General features: G+C 48.2%; 1 protein-coding gene across 1 annotated transcript in view; it reads right to left on the bottom strand.

Annotated features, from left to right (window-relative positions):
- MERTK (MER proto-oncogene, tyrosine kinase) overlaps window positions 1–26100 on the bottom strand; it is a 123688-nt gene that overhangs the window by 64568 nt on the left and 33020 nt on the right. Inside the window, exons 3-4 of the mRNA XM_045287095.1 lie at window positions 16923–17023; window positions 13106–13279 (exon numbers count right to left, since the gene is read on the bottom strand). Coding sequence (XP_045143030.1) covers window positions 13106–13279; window positions 16923–17023 — 275 coding nt within the window. The remainder of the gene's footprint in view (window positions 1–13105; window positions 13280–16922; window positions 17024–26100) is intronic.

Raw genomic sequence — 26100 nt, 5'->3', positions numbered from 1 at the left:
AGGCGGCTTTCTACTGCTGTAAAGATCGACGGTCTCCGAGTGCCACAGGGCCGTTCTGCACTGCCCTGCGTGGTCACAGTGAGCTGGCATGGACTTGCTGGCAGTGAGTTTGTTTTGCTGAGCTTCTCCCCAACTAGAGCCTATTTTATAAGCCTGGGGTGCACCCGGCGACTAACACGCAATCGTTCGAGCAGCTCCCTCTCATTTATTGACTTGTTCTCCTTCTGTGGCCGAGCAATAACCACTAGACTGGAATAGACCGTGAAGTTTTATAGCGCAACCCTTGTGATTTCCCAGGGAGAAAAATCTCCTCCCCCAGAGTCTCCACCCTTCTCACCCACTCCTTCCTGCATGCCAGCTCTGGCACTGGGGCCTTTAGAGGCATCTCCCGGAGACTGGGCCCCTCCTAGTGGGCAGTCCTTTTACAGAGCATGTTCTCCTCACCCCCCCCAATTATGATTTAGGCCCCTCTTGCCAGATACTCTCTGCTGGTTTCAAAAAAGAGAGCCTATGACACAGAGTCTGAAAGATATTTTTAAGGAACACTCAGTCACAGGATGTTCCCTTGAAGGAAGGATTATCAGGGCTGCTGAGCAAGCCGTTTCTAAGAGCACTGCGGGCAATCCTTTGGATGCTGGCTGGAGCGATCCTGCAAGTCCACAAGATCAAACAATCTTATTCTTTCTCTTGGGACTAGTGTCCATCTGTGTCCCCACCGGGGAGGATCTCAGAAGACAGGCCTGGGGACCTCCTTCTGAAAGGACGGTCTTGAAACCCCCCAGGGGCGGTTGGTTCTAGTCTGGACCCACAAGACTGCCCCGTGAGCTGGAATTGGCTTGATGTCAGCTAACAATAATAAGAACAACAAGAACAACAACAAAACAACAAACACTATGTGCTGCACTTGTGAGTTCCAAGTTATGCAAGTGCAGCTACTTCGGTTATGCAAAGTGTCCTTCTGTTTGTTACCTCCTTTGCTGGAAAAATGGGCACGGGTACTACGAGTACTAACACTATGGTGCCACCAGGAACCTATCAGTTAGGAGGCAAGCGCTTAACTGCTCGTACCCCCCAGGGACCCCTAAAACATATTTACTAACTACTTACTCTGTAAGGATGGAGGCCTGGTGGCTTAATTTTTTGCGTGGCGTTGCTAACTGCCAAGTCAGCAGTTCGAAACTGCCAGTCAATCACTGTTGACTCGATAGCGGTGACTTTGGTTTTTTTTCAGTTTAGGGTTATGCCAAGGGAGGTTGGGGGGAAATGGGGAGATCACACTAATTTTAGGCTACAAGAATGAAAAAAGAGTTCTAACATTGATTGTGATGACGAACGCACAATTCCTCCTAATAGCCTTGAACCATCGACTTGGCTGACACATGAATTACAGGATAATTAAGCTTTAGAAGAAAACTTCTAACATGGTCATTGTGAGGCTCAAAGTAAATCTTATTTTAAAAAAACTGAGAATTATTAACTGGCTTTACATAGATCCTAATATTATTGCCACTGTTGTTATTATATCGAGTATTAATAACTATGTCGCGCCATCTAAAAAAAATAGCTTAGCTCTTGTTGAAACGTGGCTTGGAATGCAAAGTGGGCATTTAAGAAAAGAACAAAGCACAAAAAGATGAGCCCAAGTCCTCCATAATTAGTAGAAAAGCAGCTCATCAAGATGGGCAGCAACTATCGCTAATAAAAAAGAACAAACATTTTATAATAGGGAATAACTGAGTCCTTCCCGGTGCTGCCGCCGCCACTCCAAAAGTTTCTACTCGTTCTTTCACTGGCTCCTCTAAACACCCCATAAAGGAGACACTGCTATTATCCCTGCTCTGTACCAAGAACTTGAGTAGCTTGCCCAGGGGCAGACTACAGCCTCGGGGCATCAGCCCACTAGTGCGCCAAGACTGAAGTTCATAGCCACTTCCCCCTGTAGTAAATGCTCCGAGCAGTTCGACTCTTGATGTGGAGATTTGGGTTTTGCCTATAACAAAATACTTTCTTTATTTGACTCTCTTATTCGGAAATAATTTTAGACTCACGATAATTTAATATTTTTAGCCACAATAATGGCTACATGAAAACAAGTTCTAAAACTGATTGTTTTGTAAACAATGTAAAGTTGCAAAAACCAAAGTCCAGGAGTCTCGGTACGCCCTACACCCATCTTCCCTCAAGGATAAGATCTTCGAGACCCAGAGGACAATGACCCAAATCAGGAAAAGGACTTTGGCCCGACACGGTTAACTAAAGTACAGACCCTACTCTGGTTTCACGTGTTTTTGGTGAGGGAGGAGCTGCGGAGGGGACAGTGGGTGAAACGCTCACCACAGGTGGACACTTGTGGAACCCCCACCAGGATACAGAGCTGCTCCTGGCAGAAAGCACCCCACTACCCCCACCCCCAGCCCCGATCCCAGGCAACCACCCATCTGTTCTCCATCCCAGCTTTGCCATTTAGAGAGGGTTATGTAAATGGAGCCACATACCAGGTCCCCTCTGAGCCTGGCTCCACCCCCACCCCTCTCCCATGAATAATGCTTTTTAGACAAAGTACTTCTTTGCTCCAGGCTCTTAAGGGCAATTCTTGCATCACAGAGGAAAAAAATCTGCTGTCACAAGGGGAAAAGTTTGTGACCTTCCTGTTCCTCCATGAAAACAGGGGCTCAGAGTCATCCAAACGACCGGGGCTATTTAAGCCACTTCCTTCTTAATGTCTCTCATTGTGAAAATTACAAACCGACTTGATGTACATTCTAATTGTGATTATGGTCACTGTTAATAGGCGGCAAAGGTAACCCCTGAGTCAGTTTCTCCGTAGGATGGCAACCCCCTGGCAAACACGCACTGTCCTACGTGGGCAGGGGAGAGGCCCCACCAGCTACTCTGCAGGAGAGAGAAGTGGCCTACTGCTCCAAGATTGACAGTTTGGGGAACCCAAGGAGCAGTTCAGCTCTGTCCTGTGGGGTCGCTATGCGTCAGAATGGGTCGGGTTTAAACCTGCCTCGACCCTAAGGTGAGCGGTCTGAACCCACCAGCGATTCCAAGGGCGAACGCGGTGGCAGTCTGCTTCTGTAAAGATTACAACCTTGAAAACACCGAGGGGGCAATTCTACGGTCTCATTCAGCCACTCTGAGCCAGACTCCACTTGGCAGCAGGTAAAGTCCCCTAAAAGCATCCCCCAAACTTGAACTATCGGGAGAAGCTCAGGTACCAAATTCAAATTTGCTTACAATTGAAACTGCAGTTAAATGGGATTCTTGTATATAGTTCTATTAAAATGCAAGACACTTGGGAAGAGCAATAGTAGCCAATCACTTGGGCAGCACAGGCCTGCGGGGTGGGGGGTGGGGGCAGAGTGCAGGGCAGCTGTCAGGAGCATAGGCTTCCAAGTTCCCTAAGTCTTAGTTAGATCCTGTGGGTCTGTCTGGTAAAGTCGCATAAAAAAGATCTGCTCTACAAATCTCAAAGGGCTGGTTAGAGATAAAATGAGAGAAAAGATGGAAAAATGCGTTTCGATGTAGACATAATTATACAAACTTTAGCCTGGTGTTACTATGTCAGAGGGCTTAAGACTTGGGGACTGCGGGTTACGCATTTGTTCATTCACTCACTCATTTGGTCCACTCACACGCGCCCTTCACAGGTGAAAGTCACTACCCTGGCTGACGAGGCTAAACTAATGAGTAACTAAAGCGGAGCAATCAGACAGATGAAGGAACCTTCTCCTGAGTTGGGGGTGCAGGCAAGCGGCAGCTCTGCCCGTCTGTGTGAAGGGTGGGCGAAGAGTGGTTGATGATGAGTTGCGGTGAGCACGTGGGGAGGGGGCAGGCAGCTCAGGAAGGGTTCCAGAGAGGAACCAGCAGTCACCTGTCAGAAGATCACCAGGCAGTTAGCAGGTGGGCAGAGAGAAGGGAGCAGTCTGAGTCAGAGGAACGGCAAGCATGACAGCCTGGCGAGAGGGCACTGGGCAATCAAGGGCTCGCCAGCATCTCGGGAGGCCTCACCGGTGGGTGTCTTGGCAGCTAAGGCAGGAGGGGACTTAGAAAGGTAAGCCAGGGTCCCAAAGGGTCTTAGACATCAGGGTCAAACGAGAACTGTAGCCTGAATGCACTGGGGGCTCGTGCCAACAATACGCTGATCTAGCTGTCCTCCAGAAGAACTTCTCCGCTGCTGCGTGTGCAAGGACTCAACTCAAGGGAGGGCAAGGCAGCAGGGACCCCTGGTAAGAGCCGACGGCAACAGTCCTGGGGATCATCAGGAAGGCCGACGTGAAGGCCGTCAGAGACACAGAGGCAGAGGTGCAGGCAGCTGGCATTTGAGAACACTGCCCAGGTCCTCGGGGCTGCGTGCGAGATGGAGACGAGAGGAGGAGCTGGATATCCCTTCAGGGTCCTGGCTTGAGCACGATTTCCCGGCAGACCCTCATCTCACCGTGTCTACCGCACGGCGACGCCAGCGCTGCCGTACAACAAGTATTTCGCTAACTCTGAAGTCAGCGGCACTGTCTGCTTGTCCCGCTGCGTTTTCAGCGGAAGTTAGCAGCCTTGCTCGGCAAACCCTCCACAAACAGGAAAAATGCTTGGGCCATGCCGGAGTGTCTTGGACATTCATTTAGAAACAAGATGTAGACTCCCAGCTCAGCAGTTTCAACGAGAGCTTTCATTTTGAGACAAATTTGTTTCCATTCTCACATTTCTAGTAAACCTTGTGATTCTGGTGTGTCATCGCCGAAATGCCAGCAAGCCTTGGTCTCATCATTGGCTTCTGGTCAATCCCCCATCCCCATCCCGCGATGGAAGGCGACTCCTGCCACACACCTAGATTCAGAAACACCTACATGTAAAGGCCGCCCCGGCCCCTTCCTAGAGGTTGCTTCCACCACCATGGCTTGCAGGCACTGAGCTGAGCCCTCAAGACAGAGCAAGAAAAGCTTCCATTGCCGCCTGCCAGAGAAGCCCTGCCGTTCTGAAAAGAGGCCAGGGCAGGGGGTACATTGGACATTCGGACAGGTGAGACTGGCAGGAAGCGGAGACTGCAGGTGCTGGGAAGAGTGCTATTCGGAGACACACATCGTCATCTTTTACTAAGGAGAGGGTAACCTGGTGAGGCACTTGTGGAAGATCAGCATCCATCAAACGGGAAAGCATGTACCCCTTTTGACTTCTAACTCCCCTTTTAGAAATCTTCCCGGAAGAAATACACTCAGAGACAGACGTGTGTGCGAGCAGGCGCTAGCACAAGGAAAATGATTCAACCCTAAAGGTTCGTTGGCAAGGGGTTAGTGACATAAATGACAGCCAGTCCACACCAAGGAGTGTCATCAAACTGTCCCCAACAGGGAGGTGGGGCCCTCAGTAGCTACAGGGAACGATCTCCAGGTCCGGAGGATCTGTGCACATGTGCAAGTGTTGGGAAAGGACTAGAAAGGACCTGGATGGAAGTGACCAAGGGTTGGCGGTGCTGTCCTCTAGACAAGGGAAGGGAAGTTCGAGAATAAAGGGGGACTTTGCTGTTTTGCTTTGATATGCCACTACTGTTTGAATGCATTCACAAATCATTTGCATGATAAATGGGTTAAATTAATCGGCACATGATGCTATTTGGAAGCAAAAAAAAAATCATACATGTATACACATATGCATAGACCCAAAGCCAACCCACTGCCATCAAGGTGATTCCAAATCACAGCCGCTCTCCAGAACAGCCCAGAACTGCCCCTTTAGGATTCTGAGGCTGTCATTCTTCATGAGACCAGAACGCCTCCACTTTCTCCTTTGGAGAGCCTGCTGGGTTCAAACTGCTGGCCTTGCGGCTAGCAGCCCAAAGTGTAACCACTAAGCCACCAGAGCATCTGCATGGACGGAAAACAATAGAAAAGAAATACCGGTGTATGCACTGTAACTGCACAACATGTACTGAGGTGAGAAAACACTTTTCTGAATTTTCTATATTCTTAAGCATGCATTCGTAATTCTAAAAAGGAGTTATTTAAAATCTAAAAAGGAGTTATTTTAAACAAGGGCCTTAGCAAAAAATTACAAAGACTATATTGGGAATGCCCCAGCATCCTTCACACAGCCCCCTCCCCACTCCAATGTTCTCCTGTATGACTATAACACAGTAGCAAAGCCAGGAGACTTGACGACGGCACAATGCACATGGCTCATCCACCCTGCACCAGTTCTGCCTGCACGCAAGGATCTGGGCGTGGCTCTGTGTAACTTTACAGCTGCACCACCACAATAAGGGTTCTTTAACCAAATCTTCTCTATACAAGGAGAAAAAACATACAACCGCACACCTTCAAACAGAAGAAACATAGTGACATATAATTGTTAAAAACTATAAACACATATATACACACAACTTCTAGTTTCAGAGAAACACGCAGAAGAGAGGAGGCTCTGGGATGAACATACATGGACAGTTTTCTGTCCTGTGACAGGTCGAACTGTGTGCCCCCTGATTGTAACCCCTGTTACGTTTGTGCCGTAGAATTGACTGTGAGCCTATAGGACAGAGCGTCCGTGCTCCACAGGCTTCCGAGGCTGAAACCTTTATGGGAAAGCAGAGTACCAAGCCTTTTCACCCACAGGCTGCTGGTTCCAAACCACTGATCCTTGTAGCATCCAAGCATCTAACTACTGATGGCGGCATCATGGTTCCTCTGACCACTGCACTATACCTTTACCCATTTGGGAACAGAGTTCTCTTGGTAATGATAATGAGGCATATTATCGGGGGAGGGAGGGTAAAAAGAGGAGCTGATACCAAGGGCTCCAGTAGAAAGAAAATGTTTTGAAAAGGATGATGGCCGCATATGTACAAATGGGCTTGACACAATGGATGTGTGCATTGTTGTAAGAGCTGGAAGAGTCACAATAAAGTGATTTATTTTTTAAAATAATAATAAAACGAGGCATTGTCCACGTAAGATGGGTCCTAACCCTAAAAATCAGAAAGAGCAGATCTGGTTCAGAAGCGAGTTGCTACAAAGGGGGCAGGACAGCGTGTGTCCAGCCACGTGAGAGTTACAAAGGCCTGAGGAACACAGGCGCTACGGAAGCTCAGACAAGAAGCTTCCTCAAGCGCTGACAGAAAGCAAGCCTTCTCCTATTGCCATTGCCCTGAACTCAGACATCTGGTCTCCTGCACTGAGAAAATAAGTCTATCTTCATGAAATCTACTTGTGGGATCTCTGCTACAGTGGCTAAAGGAATGGGCACTGATTTCTGGTAAGCACAGCCGCAGTCATTGTGATGCAAGTCACGGGAAAACTTACGGGGGGCGGGTGTGTGTGTGTGTGTGTGTGTGTGTGCTTATGAAACAAGTGGCTATCAGTATGTGCAGACCATTCATAGGGGGTGGGGCAGGTTTCAACTTGCCAACGACAAGGTCTGATTTCGTAACAAAGTCTGAACTAATTTCCTTTCTTTCTGAGATAGTGACTAGCCCATGATGTCCAAGGATGTTGGAAGCCCAATGAGGGCAGCTGGATCATGGCTGGACCTTTGCCAAGTCTCATGATCGCTCCCAAGATAAGATGGACAACTAGACGGTGCAAAAATAAAATTCAGGAGAGCGACTACTGGTTGAACCATAGTAGTTAAGAGTGCTGATTTAATGTACTGAGGTCCACTCAGAGATTGTCTTTCTTAAGTAAGAGGCACCGGGGTTCTGCCCTTGGTTAGATTAGAATCCACATTTCCAGCAAGGCTAAGAAGGCAAACGGAACCCAGCAGGGAGGTGACTTGCTAATCCAATGACACACTCATGATCCAAAAAGGTCTCCGTCGGTTGGAACAACTTGCTGGGTTTTAGTCAGAATAAACGTCCCCTAGTTCACTGAGATTCCAGGATCCATCAAGTATTGAGTCGTTTGTGCTCCATCCTGCGCCAGCCTCACGATTGCTCTTATGCTTGAGGCCCACTGTGGTAGCCACCGGATCGCTCCACCTGGTTGAGGGTGTGCCTCTCTTGGCGGCCCCTGAACTTAACCAGTGTGATGTTCCTTTCCAGGCACGGGTCCTTCCTCGTCCATGTCTGCAGGATGCTCGACGAAGCCTCACTATCCTCGCTTCTGAGAAGCATTCTGGCCGTACTTGTACTTCTAAGACAGATTTGTTTGTTCTTTTGGCAGTCCACGGTCCTTTCTGTCCTTTTATTTTTTGGTACTTTCAATACTCTTCACCAGAACCTTAATTCAAATGCATCGATTCTTCTTCAGTCTTATTATTCAATGTCCAAATTTCATGTGCATATGAGGTAATGAAAGCACCACGGGGTGGGTCAGGCCCACCTCAGTGCTCAACGGGACATCCTTGCTCTTCCACACTCTAACCAGGTCTCGTGCTGAACACAGCCTCCCTGCAGTGGGCTGTTTGGTCTCTTGGCTGCTGCTTCCCTGAGAATCGATTGTAGATCCAAGCAAGAAGAAATCCTTGACAACTTCAATCTTTTTTCTCCATTAATCATAATCTTACCTATTGGTCCAGTGGTGAGGATTTTGGCTTTTAAGTGCTTCAAGTCCTCTTCGCTTCCTGGGAGCAAGGTTATATCGTCTGCGGGTTATTAATAAGGCTTCTTCAGACCCTGATGTACCTCTTTCCTGATTTTATTTTATTATTTTGTTTTTGTTTTTGTTTTTTTTTATCTTTCCTGATTTTAAACCCAGCAGTCTTGCCTCCGTTCTGTTTGCACAGCTGCTTCTTGCTCAATGACAGGCTCCGCATGAGCACAGTGAAGAGTTCGGGATTTCCCGTTCCTTTCTGGCTGTCTCTAGTCCGAATAAATGTCTTTGCATAGACCATCAAACACAAGTAAACATCGCTCTGATGTTCTCTGCTTTCACCAAGGTGGAAGACCAAACTCAAACTGAGCAAACTAGGGCTGGAAGAAAACGTCTTCCACCTGATGAAAGGAAGCTACAACAATCCACAATGACATCATAGCTAGCGATCAGGGACAGAGAAGGAGCCTCTTATTTAAAACAAACAAAAACTAACAAGGAGGAGAAATGAAAGGTATGAGAGAATCGGAAAGGTCGAAACACCACTGTCATTGTAGGCTGATGACAAAATGATCTGAGCAGAAAAGCCAAAGACTTTACCGGAACAACACCTCCCAAACACCAATAACCTCCAAATATCTACTTTTAGATCTTAGTGATAAACTGGGAGCCCTGGTGGCAGCGTGGCTACAGGCTGGGCTGCTGATGGCAAGGGCAGCAGTTTGAGACCGCTGGCCCCCCCACGGCAGCAAGGTGGGGCTTTCTGCTCCCGTGAAGAGTCACTGTCTCGGGAACCCCCAGGGGCAGTGCTACCCTGACCTCTGGAGTCGCTGTGCGTCAGAACCAAAGGGAGGACAGTGAGTGTGGCTTGGGTATGGAGTAATAAACTTGTGAAAAAGTAACTAGGCAACCAGCATCAGAAGCATAAAGTACTTTACAATAAGTGTGACAAACGGCATGCAGCACTTCACCTAACTGAAAACAAAACTTAAAGAAAAATGAATAGTTATGAAATGTCCAAGAATTGGGAGTCTCAATGTTGTAAGTTGTCCATTCCCCCTGAAAGTGAGCTATAGACCCCAAACACCAGACTGCCTGCCACAGAGTCAATTCCAACTCCTAGTGACCTGGAAGGATGGGGCAGGGCTGCCCCACAGGGCCCCTAAGGCCATTATCCTTACAGAAGCAGGTGGACACATCTTCCTTCCACAGAGCGGTTGGTGGGTTCAAACAGCCAACCTTTATGTCAGCAACCAAGCGCTTAGCCACTGTGGTGCCGTGGTTTTTCCCTCGGATAGCCAAACCCCATAGCCATCGAGTCAATCTAAACTCAGTGACCTTACACCGGGTTTCCAAGGCTGCAAATCTCCAGAGCAGCAGTTCTCCACCTGTAGGTCGAGACCCCTTTGGGGGTCGAACGACCCTTTCACAGGGGTCGCGTAACACCATATTTCCGATGGGCTTAGGAACCGAGACACCACTCCTCTCTCCATCTTCAGGCAGGTACATCCACATGTAGATATGCCCACATATGGGGTCAACACAACATGGGAACTGTATTAAAGGGTCGCGGCATGAGGAAGGTTGAGAGCCACTGCTCTAGAGGCACAAACAGCCTCATCTTCCTCCTGAGGAGCAGTGGGTGGGTTTGATCGACTAACCTTATAGTTAGCAGCCCGAGAGGCCCCGCTTCAACTGTAACTTGTCTTGTCTTGTTTCACATACCTGTAGCTAAGCGAACAGGCTCACTGGAACACTCAGCGGTTATTCTGCCCAAAACCAGTCAGAGGTCCCCAAGCATGCCAGAGGGTGGGAGGGGAAGGGGAAGTCACAGGCCAGCAGGTAGACAGGTGTGAGCCTGGGTGAAGGGGATGCCAGTACCCCACAAGAGGAAGGTGGGTAAAGTAGCACAGAGTAAGACATCGGAGGCTTGAGGAGTTATTGAGTGGAAGGCTGATGCTCAGCTCTGTAAACCTTCACCTAATTCACGTTGAAAGATTTTTTTTTAAAGGAAATGAAACAGTCAAAGGTTAATGAACATGTCTTGAAGAATCCAGGCACTACAGCCATGGCTCATGATCTTGTGATCAGCGTCTTAGCAAGGTTTCTGTTTAAACTTGGGTACTGTGGGAACATATACTGCTCTCGTATAAGATTTGTGTTGTGCCAAACTCATCCACTAATGAAAAAATACTTTTTGTGGATCTTCAAAGTTCCTGACAAAATTCCATATGAACACCTTGAGACGTTTAATGAATCCGAGCGCAGATTGGCTTGATAACTGACACGCTGCCCGATCTGCAACTGACCATTAAATCGGCACAGCCATCAGCTCGTGGTGCCCCAGCTGCTCGCTTTCGGCACTAATCTAGGGTGACAAGAATCAGAACCGAAAGTAGATGGCAGCCTGGCTAGAAGGAATCATGAAGGAGCCCAGCAACGCTGTTGTGACCATGGACCAGCATCCCTACAGGGCACGCAGCGACCGCAAGCTGCTTGCCACATCCGATGGTGGCACTGTTCTCGGATTGTCTGTCCCTGCAGGGATGTGAGTGTCCTAGATTTTCTTTAAGGCTGTGGTGACATGGGCTGTACCGTTATTAAAACTAAGTTGCATACTTAAGTTCTAAATATTTAATTATCTGCCAAATTTATCTCAGTGGGGGGAGGGGGGATAGACACACACACACACACACACACACACACACACACACACACACACACCATCACTAGATAAACCAGTAAGACATTTCAGAGCATGGCCGAGAAAGCATAACCTTCCTTCCAGAGCAGGAGTTAGAACAGCAGAGTGACTCAGAGAGACGAGCTCCTGGCTGGCTCTCCTGTGTCTATCCATTGGGTCCCAGACCACTGACTCCGGACTACCTTGAGTCAGGCTGCGCTGTGGGCACAGGCAAGAAAGATAAGGTACGTGCCCGTAGCGAGCACAGTAGTAAAAGTTTGTGGGGAAATGTGATGATCTTTTCATCCCATGTTACCATGAACCCTTTGAAGCTCCTTGCGTGTCATTGGGTCTAAAATAGTCCTGGGTGAACAGAGGTCAGAGAAGTCCTCTCTGAGGAAGTCACATTGGAATCAGACCAAGGGACAAAAGACATAAGGAAGAGCAACAGGGGCAGGTAGGAGAGAGAGTACAAAGGTCCCGAGACAGGAAGGAGAGAATAGGCTGGGGCTGAGCAGGGGTCAGGTTGTAGCCTGAGCACGTAGGCCTAGGGCGGGCCAGGGACGAGAGAGATTCTGGGTCATAGTCTAAGACCAGGGAACATCACTAAAGGGCTCAGCAGGCCAGTGATGTGATCTGCTGCCCTGAGGACTAGGGACAAGGCTGGAGGTAAAGTGACTCATTAGAAAGCTATCACAACAGTGTTTTCAACAACTGTGGGCAATTTGGATGAGGGCGTTGGCAATGGGGTGGGAAGAAGATGGATATCAGGCACCCGTGGACTCAGCACTGGCAGACCTTGCTGGCACATCAATTCAGTGTGAACGATGAGAGAGAGGGAGGGGAGGGACAGGGCCATTGGCTCAAACAAGCAGTTCGGGGGGTGGGGGGCCCCACTTAGGGGAAAATCATAGTTTCGTTTCAAGAAAGTGAATTCATTCCCAGCAAGTGGGAATGACGAAGGGGTGGTTGGCTGCGTGAGTCTGAGCACAGCAAGGAAGTCAAGGCTGGGGGTTAAAAAAAAGCAAGAGGTCATCATCACACGCATGGTATGGGAGCCAGGGCCAGAGGAGCTCACCCAGTCGCTCCGAGTGAAAAGAAGCAGGCCCAGGGTTGAGTCCTGGGTGCCCCGACATTATCCGGGCCTGTCACGGGCCGAGGCCATGAGGAGGGAGTCGTGATGTGGGAGGAGGGTCAGGAAGTTCAGTGCTGGGCTCTCAGTGGCTAGAAGGGCCTCTAGCATCCAGAGTTTCCTCCTGGAATAATTGCTAAATGTCTGGCGAAAGGAAGGGGGAGGGCAGGGAAGGGCTAGCCATGCTGGATGTTGCTCACAGATGCAGTCACAGGAGCCAAAGAGGAGCCCATCCATTGGGCACAGGAAGGGAAACACCAACAGTTGCTGAGGAGAAAGAGTCCCAGGAGTGGCAGGAACGGGGCCAGGAGACTCCCGTTTGGATGAAAATCAAAATGGCCATGGAATGTCAATTCAACCACAATCCCACAATGATTCAGAATCTCCCCACAGCAGCTCCCCGTGGCAAATGTGCTTCCTCATGCCTAACTGACGGCTTTCCAATAATGATTCCTCAGAGGATAGAAGGACCAGGCCGGCAAATCCCTAGCAGCACCAGGAGATGCCTGCAGGGTCCCCGGTACCCAGACTTGGAGATTCTACTCACTGAACACTTAACTGTTCGCATCCTGGGTCTGCACTCACCTAATGCCAAGTCCTGCCAGTGGGAAACCTTGAGCTTGTGATTCCCACTTCCCTAGTCCCCTAACCTTGTTTCCACACCTGAGTTTTCATCCTTCTCCGCTATCCCCTGGTGGTACTTAGCAGGGGTCCCAAAACTTTGGATCCCTCCCCTTATCAGATTTTACATCTATGGATGGATGGACTTACCAGGAACCGTTAGAACAGAGGGGGACTGTTCCGGTCGGTCATTAATGCGGCTGCTATTCTGGATCCAGAAAATGCTGACTGGCTCGGGGGGGCCTGTAGCCTGGCAGGTGAGGTTGAAGGCTGTGTTGCTGGTGACATTCAAGCTCTCTGGCTGCCTCGTAAAATAAGGGAGTCCTGTAGAGAAATCATAAAGGAGAACGTTTCAGAACAAAAGCAAAGATGGAGCTCCAGGGGAGTGGGGGTATAACTTTGCCAAGGGAGATTTTATTTTACTCATGACCTCAGGTCTACAGGGCCAGGTTTCACCTACTTAAGGTTGAGTCAGGGAAAACACAGAAGCTAATTCCTATCACTCTAGCTCAGGCTATCTTTCCAGAACACATTCCCAAAGGGGGTGTGAGACAGGTGAGCGAGAACTGGTTTGACCAGGTGAGAGGACAGGCAGCTGTTCTCAAGCCAGGGCAAGACCGACAGGTTTGTAGTACACTTTACTGAAGTCAACACAAAGTCAAACCATCGCTCTGCCACAGGTGCGTCCCTGAGTGAAGACAATCTATTCTGTGTCTGACTTTCAGAAACGTGCTCACTGGTAACTGAAAGGCTGGAGGTTCAATTCTATCTAGAGAGGCCTCAGAAGAAATCAGCCATAGAAAAAACACATGGCTTTCTAGTCATACACTACTGGGGTCCCCAGAACCAGAGTTGGGCAAACCACAGTGGATTAAACAGTTGTGTATGACTGAAGGATTTGGGAGCCTATTCTCACCCCACAGGGTAGACCTGGAGTCTCCCAGTGGCAACCCTAAGATCTCCTCCTGCAGTCCTGTGGCCTTCAATGTTGCTGACGAATAAGCAAGAAACCTTTGGGCCAGGGGAGTTGTGTGTGATGCCAGCACTGAGAACATGAATAATGGAATAGTCTTCAGGTTTTCTCATTGTAAATAACTTGAGGACAAGCAGGTCTGTAAACTCCTTTTATTTTATTTTTTTCTCACCCCTGGGTCTAGCATTATTTTCTCAGCATACAGATTGAGCTAAGTATGGTAAAGGGACACAACCCTAACACCTACCTCTCCTGAATTTAAACCATGTAGCACCGTCCCCTCATCTGTTTGAATGACCACATTCAAGTTCCACATGAACACAATTAGGTATGCTGGAATTTCCATTCTTTTTAAAAAAATAATTTTATTGGGGGCTCTTACAGATATTACAACAATCCATAAATGACAAATCAAGCAAGCTTGTACATATGTTGCCATCATCATTTTCAAAACATTATCTATTTGATTCTACTTGAGCCCTTATTATCAGCTCCTGTTTTCCCTCCCTCCCCCACCCTCATGAACCCTTAATAAATTATATATCACTATTATTATTTTTTCATATCGTACACTGTCCACTGTATCCTTTTACCCATGTTTCTGTTATTTGTCCCCCTTCAGGGGGTGGTATTAGACATCCATCATTTCTATCAGCTTCTCCTGTTCACCTCCCCCTCCCCTTATGGTCTCCCTATTCCCATTACTGTTTCTGAGGGGTTTATCTGTCCCGGACGCTGTGTTCTTATCTGTACCAATGTACACACTCCGGTCTAGCAGGATTTGTCATGAGAGTGGTGTGGAGAAGCAATAAAGAACCAGAGGAATTGTGTGTTTTGTCAGTGCTGTACTACACCTGGATGAATCGTCCCTTCCATGTGACCCTTCTGTGAGGGGATGTCCAATTGTCTACAGATGGGCTTAGGGTGGATCATGACAAATGTATGGCTAACATTGAGAAGAATGGAAATTTCAGCCAACAAACTCAAATTGATCAAATCCCACCAGGCATTTTACACCCTCCTGGCCGTCGATTTTAGGTCTCTTGTTCCCGAGTTTGTTATTCCAAGCCCTCTACGGAAATGGGCTTACATTGCTGGCAGTTCCCTGCTAATGTACTGCTGAGTGGGTATTTTAATTATTGTTAGCAAAATTCTACATGCGTGTGGTATGCACACGATTGCTCGATAATTTCTGTATTCTTTCAGACTGACTTATTTGCTAAGCAATTAATCCAACAAGTTGTATGATATGCAGAAGAATGAGACATCAGGATTACAAGAAAACTTACTAGCAACCTGTCAAATGGTTGGTTACTAACCAAATGGTTGCCCGTTTGAAGCTGCCCAGTCCGTCTATGAGGGGAAGATTTGACGCCCTTTGCTTACTGAGCCCAAGAGGATTGAGAGCCCTGACTGATGAAGATCGAAGACTCCAGTCTCCAACACGGATTATGCTCCAACCTACAGAAAGCAAACTCTTCACAAGTGGACCAAAGCCACAGCATGGTAAGTGGAGAAAATATTAAAGTTGTCGAGGCTTTTGTTTTGCTTGGATCCACAATCAAAACCTACGGAAGCAGTCACCAGGGAGTCAGCATCGCAATGGACACATCTGCTGCTGCTGCAAACCAAACCAAACCCTTCTGAAGTTTCACAGGGTGAAGATGTCACCCTGAGGACAGTGAATTATTCAGTGTGGCTCTTCTAGTCAAAGTCTCTGACTTCTACCAAACGACCTTCTCCTGCAGGGGCTTGGTAAGGAGGTGGGGACAACACTTATAGGATTCTCCTGTGAGTAATTGTGACCAGCTTCCCCGGAGTGGCATCCTGCTGTGTATAAAATAAGTCCTCTGAGAAGCAGGAGGAGGGATTTCATTCCCAAGGAGAGCCAGGGGAGGGGCGTGTCCTCTCGACCTGAGATCGCTCCACAGTGAGCCTTCTGGAGCAAGAAGACAAGCTACAATAGCAGAGGAGCAGCAGCAGACCCAGGAGCCAGAGTATGGAACAGAGTAGTGGACTTCTCAACCTACGGAACAAGTGAAGCTGAACACACTTGTTCAGGAGGCTGGCTTACTGGCATGGGGTGCCTCTGGGCACTTAACTTAGAGGCCTAGGTCTACTGACTCACGGGGCTTGAGCTGAATGCCTTCGGGTTAAAGCTTAACCGTGGAGTAGTACGCTTCTTTGGCCATTTATTAGCAGATCTGAACTTTGGCAACAATGTCCTGGAACATGACTACCTTGAATGTTTCTCACGGGCATTCCAACTTACAGTAACTTTCTTAACAAACCCTTTCATCATGTTTTGCCTGTGGGTTCTGTGTAGCCATTGCAGTGGATATTAGAAGTCGGAGAAGTAAAATAGAGAACATTCAGTCAGTACACACCTGCCCCCGAGTCATGGTCTCTTCCATGGTCTCCGATGCCCGCACAAGCTGGACGGCGACTGCGGAAGACCGAAGGAGCATGGTGCCTTTGACGCCGGGCGTTCACCGAGAATGCGGACTACACTGTGGACCACCAGGAGAAGGGGCAAATCTGTCCTCGAAAAAGCATAGCTCACATGCTCCTCAAGTACATTTCCAAAGCACCTGAGACACTGCCTCTAATACCTTAGAAATGGTATCGGGGAGGGCCGCTCATGAGAAAGCCATCACGTGTGCTTGGCGATCAGGACGAAGATCCACAAGCTGCTGGACTGACCCAGTGGCTGCAACAAGGGGCTTAAACCGAATAACTAGCGGGAGGAAGGTTGTACAGGTTCCCTGTGGCTCGGCACTGACTCGACGCCCTAACCACAATAACACCCATGATCGCACTATTATGTAACGTCTTAAAAAGACTGGAAATTGCAGTGCAGATAGATGTGTGAGGTTTGCACAGAGTTATAAATAGGCCGGCCAAACTCCAGCTGATTCCACAAAAAGCCATTCACACAGGCTGGAAAACAAACAGCTGCGTGGCAAGTGAACACCCTGTGGCCTCTGGACTTACCTTGCACCTCAACGTCGATGGGATCAGACACAATGTCGTCATCGTTTATTTTCATCTTGCACATGTATGAGCCATTGTCGGAACGCTGCACGTTGCTTATGCTTCGAAGAGAAACACACAGAGAGAGCTTGTCATCTTTTGGATTGGTGAGCACCAGGTCCCACTGTGAGAATATCAGATCGCCCGTGTCTGTCCCAGGCTGCTACCTGTCTAGAGTTCCATCTCAGGGGCCACACTTGAGAGTGTCCCTTGTGAGGCATTGCCCCCTCAAGACCTCCTGGAAGCGTGTGGGGACAGAAGGGGCACTGTGGCTTTTAGGGGCCAGGAACCACTGGTCCATATCCCAAAAGATCTTGTGACTAGGACCTAAATAAGAACTTCCTGCCACCGAGTCAGTGCCGGCTCATAGCGACTCTGTAGGGCAGGGCGGAACTGGCCCTGTGAGTTTCTGAGATTAGATAGATCTTCATGGCTGCAGACAGCCCTGTCTCTCTCCCCATGAAGCAGCTGTTCGTTTTGAACTGCTGACCTGTAGTTAGCGGCGGCCCAACTCGTAACCATTACGCCAGCCGGGCTTTTCAACTCCATTTTACACCAGGCAAACACTTTGCCCAGTTGTCATCGCCAACTTATTTTCCTGGTGGTGCGGTGGCTAGGTGCTTGGCTGCTAACCAAATGGTTGCCCGTTTGAGGCTGCCCTGCACGTCTGCGAGGGGAAGATTTGGTCCTCTGCTGCTCCTGTCAAGATTAAACCGAGATAACCTTTCGGGACAGGTCCTCTCGGTCCCATGAAGCCAGCATGTATGACGTTGACTCGATGGAAGACCGCAAAGACGAGGAAAGAGGAGGGCTGGTATCCTTTGTCCTGTTTGGAGTGTTCTTGTGACTCAGGGGTCACTCTGGAAGACTGCTCACTGACAGCACCCTGCACTGGCAGCTGTCCTGTGCACGGGGGCTCATAGAGTGCCCATGTCCAAGCATTTCACCATCTCTCGGGGTGGCCAAACCCAGCATTGACAGGCTGAAACCCATAGGATTTTGGTAAAAGCCACATGTCGCTAGTCTTCCTAATAGCATAGTTAAAACAATATATTTAAAACGAGCTGGTGTAAAAAGCTGCCTTAGCTCTAAGAAGTTAAGACCCTTCTCCCCCACCCCCCTTTTCTAAGGTGTCTACAACAGGAGGTTAGTTACATAGCATACACAAAGTTTGCACTCACTCAGGGGTGAGATGGGGAGAGAAAATCAGGAACATTTTTAAGCAGTCATATGCCCTGGTGGTATAGTAGGTTACATGTTGGGCTGCTAACTGCAAGGTCAGCAGTTCAGAAACCACAGCTGGTCTGTGGGAGAAAAATGAGGCTTTCTACTCCTCCAAAGAGTTACAGCCTCAGAAACCCATGGGGCAGCTCCTGTCCCACAGAGGTTGCCATCAGTCAGAATCGAGTTGGTGGCAACAAGTTGGGCTTGGCATTTGTTGTTGTTTTAAATATGCTATTCAACCTAAGACGCTTCTACTTCCCCAAAGGCACCTATTGCCTCTCTCCATATCAGGCACAGCAAAGACAGCCAGGCCCGAGGAAGAAAAGAAAAAGACGGATACAAAGGGGTCTGCCTTCCTTCTTGGCAACTGGCTTCCCTGCTTCCACTCAGCCCAAGGCAAAATAGAGCCCACCCCCAACGGGCAATGTTCTGAGGTTTAAGGCTTAAATTAGATCTGGAAGTGGTCAAATTCAGAGGGAGCTTCAACCTGGCCCAGGGACCCCACAGGCAATGGGTGGCAATCGCCAGCACAGCACATTCAGAACCCAGAGTAGATACGCAGCAGTGAGGTGGGTACCCCGGTCCCAGGAGCCAGCATTCCCACAGGGTGAACAGTTTTCAGGGCAAACATTTAACAACTTTAACACACGTTCTCCCCCCAACAATACCATCGCACAGGTCTGGTTAAGCTCTGCGAAAGACCAGTACTTGGTGCTGTCTAGTAGATTCTGACCCCTCATGACCACATGTGTGCTCCAGATAACACGGAGTAAGTAAAGTATACATCAAAACGTGTGTCAGTCAGAACTGGAGGTGGGGCCTGAGGACTAGGGGCTCTTCACTTAAGTGGTGGAGATCTGGGATCGTGTGCGCAGTTACGCATGAGTCCATCTGAGCGGTGCCTCTTGGACTTGAAAGGCTTTTGTCTTCTTTTTCTCATTCTGTTAAAGAGTGGTATCATTCTGCAGCTGATAAAGAAGGTCCAAGAAAGCCCAGATCTTTGCAGGCTGAAGGGCAGGCGTTAAATGTCACAGGATGTCTAGAGGCCATCAGGAATTGAGAGAGAGGGAGAGAGCGAGAGAGCTCACAGGATGTACATCTCAAAGGAAAGGCTTGCTGGCTCATCACCTGCAGGTTTCCCTGGGTGTCGTGGGAGATCCTCTGGGAAGATCAACGCCAAGACACACAAAACTCCCCAAGGAATGTCAGCCCCACTGCTGCTGAAAGGGGACAAAGGCCTTCCCCGGGAGCCAACGGAGCGAGAAAGCCTCCCCTGGCACCCCGAAGGCAGACTTCTAGGCTCCTAAGCTGGGAAGAAGTTGATTTTGCTATAAATTTCTGTTTGTTAGAGCCATCCACTCGTGGCATTTTGGTCACCGCGGCACTAAATAATGAAGACAGCTTCCAAAGTGGGATTCTCTCCATGCCTCTCACAGGCTCTATTCAGCAGACACAGAACGTTTTTGAGTTAGTCAAAGTCCGGGGGCTAGATAAAGTGGAGTAGAGGAGATCTGACCGGCTGAAGATGCCAGCAGCACCTTTGAAATCCTGGCTCGATCTCAGGGTCTGGGACTTAGTGTTCCAGCTGGCTTGAGGCCCGAGTTAGAGAGTGTGTTAGTCTGGGTTGACTAGAGAAACAAGTTCACGGACACTTATATATAAACAAGAAAAAGCTTTATATACTGTAAAGAGTAATTGTATATTAAGAAAATATCCCAGCCAAGTTCAGATCAAGTCCATAAGTCTGATAATAGCCCATATGTCTGATACCAGTCCGTAAATTCCTCTTCAGACACACGCAACACGGGCAATGACACCAACTTGCAGGGCGATCACAGGCCAGTGAGTGGAAAGTCTTGTGGATCCAGTGGCAGTGGAAGCATCTCAGCGCTGGCAGGGGTCTCCACGTGGCTTCTCCAGCTCCAGTTCCATCGGTGTAGTTTCATGTGGCTTGTCAGCAGGAAGATGATGCAGAGTGTGGGTCTGGCCTCCAGTGAGCATCTCCAAATGAGGTCATCAAGCTGTGACCTGATTGATAGGCTAGGCTCTACCCGGTTCACTCTTAATCCTCTCAAATTGACAGCAGATTATGTAAGTTACCACAGGCAGTTTTGCCATCTTTGAGGGTCTCAAATAATGTTCCAATCTTTTCAGTGTTCCTTGAGTTTTAGGTGGGGAAAATGGGTGAAGAGGCACAATCAGGGCTGTAGGGTGGATGGAGTAAGATTTCCCACCCAAATTCTCATAGAACAGTCCCTGCCACTCTCTGAGCATGAGCAGGTGCATTGCTATGGAATAAAAAAATTCTTTGGTCCAACTTTTTTTTTTAATGAATATGATTTTTATTTTATTATTTTTTAATTTAATCATTTTATTGGGGGCTCATACAACTCTTATCACAATCCACACATCCATCCATTGTGTCAAGCACATTTGTACAATTGTTGCCATCATCATTCTCAAAACATTTGCTTTCCACTTGAGCCCTTGGTATCAGCTCCTCACGGTCCAACTTTCTTGGCCTTTTACTTAGCAACTCAGTTTTCAGTTTTCTTTAAACTTCTTCCACGTAAGCCTAATCAATCATTCTGTGTCCTTTAAGAAAGCATATCAAGCGTATCATTTTGGAATCACAAAACAAACAAACAAAAACCAGTACTCATAACCTTTTGAGCCTCCTTCCCTTGAATGTAACTGTCCCAGTAGATCCCTTTGAAAGACACGGGTGTGATTGGACGTATTTTTATGAAGGCCCCAGAACTAACGAGGCAAAGAGCTGTGTCATACGGAGAGAACTGTCCTGTAGCCATCCGCTGAGCAAATGCACAGAGGCCTGTCGGGAGTAAGCTGGTGCCTGTGTGAACCAGAACCCTGGTCGTAATGCTGTTGGACTTAGCCACACGTGATGCTGTTCTGATTCTTTCACGAATGGCCTGCCTTTTCTCTCTCTGGATGCTTTTGGGACCTTCCCATTGTTACCGCTAGTGCTGGGACATTCCCTGACAAAGATCCTATGTTGTGGGACTGGTGAGGAGAGACCCATATCTTCACTTCTGGGGCATTTTCTTGAAATTTTTTTTCTCGCCCTCTCCTCCCACCTTCGGTCCCTACATTCTCTTTGTTTTCTCTTTCTGGAATTTTTTCCTCTGTTTTTTAAAAAATTCCTCAGTTGCTATTCTGAGCTTGGAGCTTTTTCAGCTGAGTCTCCAGAGATTGGACGTCCTGTCTTGGCTTGGTAGGCACCCAACCCCCCTGTCTCCAGTCCCATCGCCACTCCAGCTCGCTGGACGGGAGCCTTTTCTTGAATCTCTGAAAAGCCAGAGGTGGAATTATTTAGAGAAAACCTACCATAGTGGAGGAGAAATGGGTCTTGACTTGCTTGCTTACAATGCAGGCACATATTCCTTCTCACAGGTGATTACAAAACTCTTCCTGACATATGACTAAAGACACCATTTTATTGTCTACAATCTCTTTTCCCTCCTCCTGGGCTGACTTTGCCTCAGTGGCATACTGTTTATGAGGTGGACTGCTAATTGCTAGGTCAGTAGATCGAAACCACCAGTTGCTCCAAGGGAAAAAGATGGGGCTTTCTACTCCCCGTAAAGAGTTACGGTCCTGGTGAGCCTCAGGTCTAGTTTTACTGTCTCATTGGGTCACTGAGCCAGAATTAACTGGCAATGGGTTCTTGGCCATTTGGTGCGGTTTGGTTGCTCCAGTCAAAGGGTGTGTCCCTAAAGTGCTATTGGTGTTCTCTCAGGTTCAAAGGTGGCCTCTGCACATCTGTACTCTGCATCCCTGGGCAGGTACCGTGGTCCTTGGCTATCTTTCTCTCTCTGGTCCTTGCTTCTCTGTGCTAGTTACACAATCTGGTGTCAACTTGAGACTATTAAGCGTGAAAGGGTGGAGTTCAGCCTGTCAATCGGGTCGCAGCTTGATAACCTCATTTGGAGGCACTAAGGAGATAAATAGCTCGCTGGAGGCAGGACACTCGCTCATTCCCTGCGGGACATTCATGACAATGAGCCTGATAGAGCTACACTGATGCAGCTAGAGCTCTGGAGCTGGAGGAGCCACGTGGAGACCCCTGCCAGTGCTGAGATGCTTCCACTGTCACTGCTACCACAGGCTTTCCACCCACTGGCCTGTGATCTGCCTGCATTCGACATCATTGCATATGTTTTGTGAGTCTGAAGAGGACTTTACAGATTGGTATTGGACATATGGGCTAATATCCAATTTATGGACTTGATCTGGACCGGGGTGGGATGTTTTCTCAATATACAATTGCTCTGTTATATAAAACTCTTTCTTAGACAGATATGAATGTCTATGAAGTTTGTTTCTCTAGTCCACCTGAACTAACACGCTGCCGTTTTGACAGTCCTTCAGGGAAGGGTTGGGAGATGGCAGCAGCACCTTCCTGATGTGTGGACCGATGGAAGCAAAGGGAAGACACTGAGAAGAGCAGGAGTTGGAAGGGACAGAGGGGAAGCTGCTAGGACGGTAATCCTGCAATCGACACGCGGACACGTGGGCAGACACCACAGCTGAGCATGTGGGGGAGGAAGAGTGAGGCATCACCATGAACATGCATGACCTTGAGAGAGGCTATTTCTAGATGTGCATGTACCTATGAACACTTCTTGTACAGAGCTGAATACCTTGAGGGAATACATCCCTGGGCCTAGAGGCTCAGGACCGAGGTCTTGGGGAGACCAAGGTCAACTGACATAACATAGTCCACAAAGAAAGAGTCGACATCCTACTTTGGTGAGTGGTGACTGGGGTCTTAATTGCTGTGAATGATCATCTGTCTAGAGGAAAGAAGAGTGAGAATCGAAGGCCCATAGAAACAACTGGCTCAATGGAGCAGCAGACCATGCAGCCATCAGTCTCCGTCGTTCTGAGACCGCAAGACCTATGCCGCACCGAGCCACCACTAGCAACTGCTCCGAAAGGGACCACCTTAGAAGGTGCTGGCTGGGATGGGCGAAAAATGTGGCACAGAACTCAAAATCATAAAAGACACCAGGCTTCCTGGTTGGATAAAAACGGGTGGAGCCCCTAAGAAAATGGGCCTTAGTCACCGTTTACATCTGGAACTGAACTCACCCTGGTAGCTCAACTTTTCAGTCAAACGTGTCTCTAAGGAAACTAAAAACTTTAGTGAGGCACACACACCTGCGAAGAATCAGCCATTTAAGATCCAAAGCCCGGTATTGATTTACCTAAGGTCAAAGTTCAGAAGGATTGGGCAGAGGAAGAATTAGAAGCAGGAAACAGGGAGCGGGCTAAAGGAAAGCAGGGAACCGGATTGGGATGAAAGACATTGAGGAAAGTGCGGAGAAGGAGTCGAAATCAAGGGCCAGTGCATTGTTGAGTGTAAAACTGATGCTCTGCGCTGTGGGCCTTCACCCAATTCACAATACAAAGTGTTCCTTAAAAAGGGTCCAGACCTAGATGGAGACTATGTTGAGAAACAATAGCTTTACATGCTGATATTCGTTTAAAAAGAGATGACTATAAATTTGTAACGATACTTTTCGATTTGCCCTCTTACTTGTCAATAGCAACACTAAAAGCTAAAAAGAAATAAAGCCATGACTTCAAATTCCCAGCGGGAAATAATTTTCCCTCTTTGAAATCTATATCCAAAGAGCCCTGGTTGCACAGTGGTTATGCATCGGGCTGTGATCCCAAAGGTCAGCAGTTTGACACCAGGAGCTCCGAGAGGGAAAGTTGAGGCTTTCTACTCTCATAAACAGTTTCTGTCTCGGGAACTCACTGGGCAGTTCTACCCCGCCCTATAGGTCGCTATGAGTTGGCATTGAGTTTGGTTTTTGTTACTGCCATCCAAAGTAGCAAATGCATTTTTAATGGAATTGTTCATGCCTACCCGTCCTGGGAAGCTAGTGCAGGGTGGGCTCCGGGCCACAGTGAGGGGGAAAGCCGCCAAGAAAAGGAGGACTGGGCTCCAAGCAACAGAAGCTGGGATTCAGGCAAGCAGGGAGACACGGGATCCTAAAGCTGATGAAGCGGGGCTGCAGGCTGAAGGGCAACCTGCTCAGATGGGAGCAGAACGGGAAGACCTGAGATGGATGTCGCCAAGAGAAAACCAGCCCTGATGACTTGGTCATTTCGAGACAGAGCTGTACATTTCTCTTGAAAGTAGGTCCTCCATGCTTAGAGAACTAAGCAAATTAAAACACAAGGAAACTATTAAGTACAGAGAAATGAAGAAGAGAAGTAGAACATGATTATAATATACATGATGCAGCTAAACACAGCATTTCCCCAGCCATGAAAGTACGGACTCTCTGTATTGATCTGACCACAGCTACGAGTAATACAGATTAGCACACCATATTGGGGGCTAGTGAATGCGTACACACACAAGCTTATATATGACTTGAATAATAATTTCTAAAAACCTAACTGTCAACTCAATGAGACTCATGGTGACCCTTTAGGACAGGATAGAACTGCCCCTGTGATTTTCCGAGACTGTAAATCTTTACAGGAGTATAAAGTCCCATCTTTTCCCCGATCAATAACCCAGGAAACAGATCTTAGAAGTGGGTGAGCTCTGTCCCTCTGGAGAAAGCTACCTAATGCCACAACCCTTTCATACAGTTCCTCATGTGGTGGTGACCCCAATCATAAAATTATTTTCGTTGCTACTTCATCACTGTCATTTCACTACTGTGATGAATCGGGCGACCCCTGTGAAAGGGTTGTTAGACCCCCCAAAGGGGTCGCGACGCATAGGTTGAGAACCGCTGGACTAGAGGCTAGTAGGGTCAGGACATTTTATTTTTTTCTCCAGCATGCACTAATTTTTATATATGAGAGGGCTTCCCAATTATTCATGGAAAATACGGAGTCCAATCATGTATCCTGGAGATCAATGGAGATTGTCCACACACTTTGTGAATTCTTCTTGGATCCACACCTCATCAGATTAGGGTCAAATATAAACACCTGCATCAAGAAGGACCAGAGAAAGGATGGAGCCGCAGCCTGCGTGTCTAGACAGGAACCACCTGGGCAGTGCTGCAGGGCCAGCCACTGACAAAGGTCAATCCATCAGGGTCCACTGACTCCCCCCAAACATACAGCTTTCCCCATCTCTAAGCCTCTGACAGCCAGAGCTCTGAACCCATTTCTTTTGCTTTTCCATGCCAAATGGATTGTATCAGAATCTCTAGTTCTAACCAGAGTCCCAAAAGAACCGCCAGGAGAGCTTGGTGAGAGGTGGATTCTGATTACACGTAGAAATTCTGAGACCGCAAGTTCTCAGCAAGGGAATGAACTGGAATGAACCGGGTTGAAGCCCTGAATAAGACAACTTTAAAAAACTCCACCGATGAACTTCCTGTTTTCACTTGTCACCCTTCGATGAAGAAGCCCTAGTGCAAGAGTTAAGTGCTCCGCTATGAATCGGAACGAACTCGATGGCCCAGGAATAAGCAGCTCAGTGCTTGGACCCAGCCTGTCACTCCCCAGAGGGAAGAGCTCGCAACCTGCCCCGTCAAGATGACCACCTCAAAAACCCTAGGGAGCCGGCTGTGAAGTCAGAGTCTAGGTGAGTCAAGTCACCGTGAGTCAGAAAGGGTGCGGGAAGGGCTGCCACGGAGGCCCACGTGCAGACATCGTGTACGAAGTCCGCCCTGAAAGGAAGCCAGTCAGAAAGGGTCAGGCATCTGTGACTAATAATAACTTTTCCAGCTGGATGTTTTGGCTGGAGCTGGTATGTTCTTATTTCTACATGGTTTATTGATTTATCATGTGCTATTTATATCATTTCTGTGTCACCAGCAGCAGCAGAAAGAGCAACCTGCAGCAGGCGTCAGTCAGAACCCGATTTAGGAGGATGTGGGTGAGCGGCTGTCCCTCCTCACTGGCTCCTCCC

This window comes from Echinops telfairi, unplaced genomic scaffold (genome assembly GCF_000313985.2).
Source record: "Echinops telfairi isolate 266 unplaced genomic scaffold, ASM31398v2 ScPeMD7_11;HRSCAF=52, whole genome shotgun sequence".
Classification (NCBI taxonomy): domain Eukaryota; kingdom Metazoa; phylum Chordata; class Mammalia; order Afrosoricida; family Tenrecidae; genus Echinops; species Echinops telfairi.
This window is presented reverse-complemented; position numbering and strand designations above follow the sequence as displayed.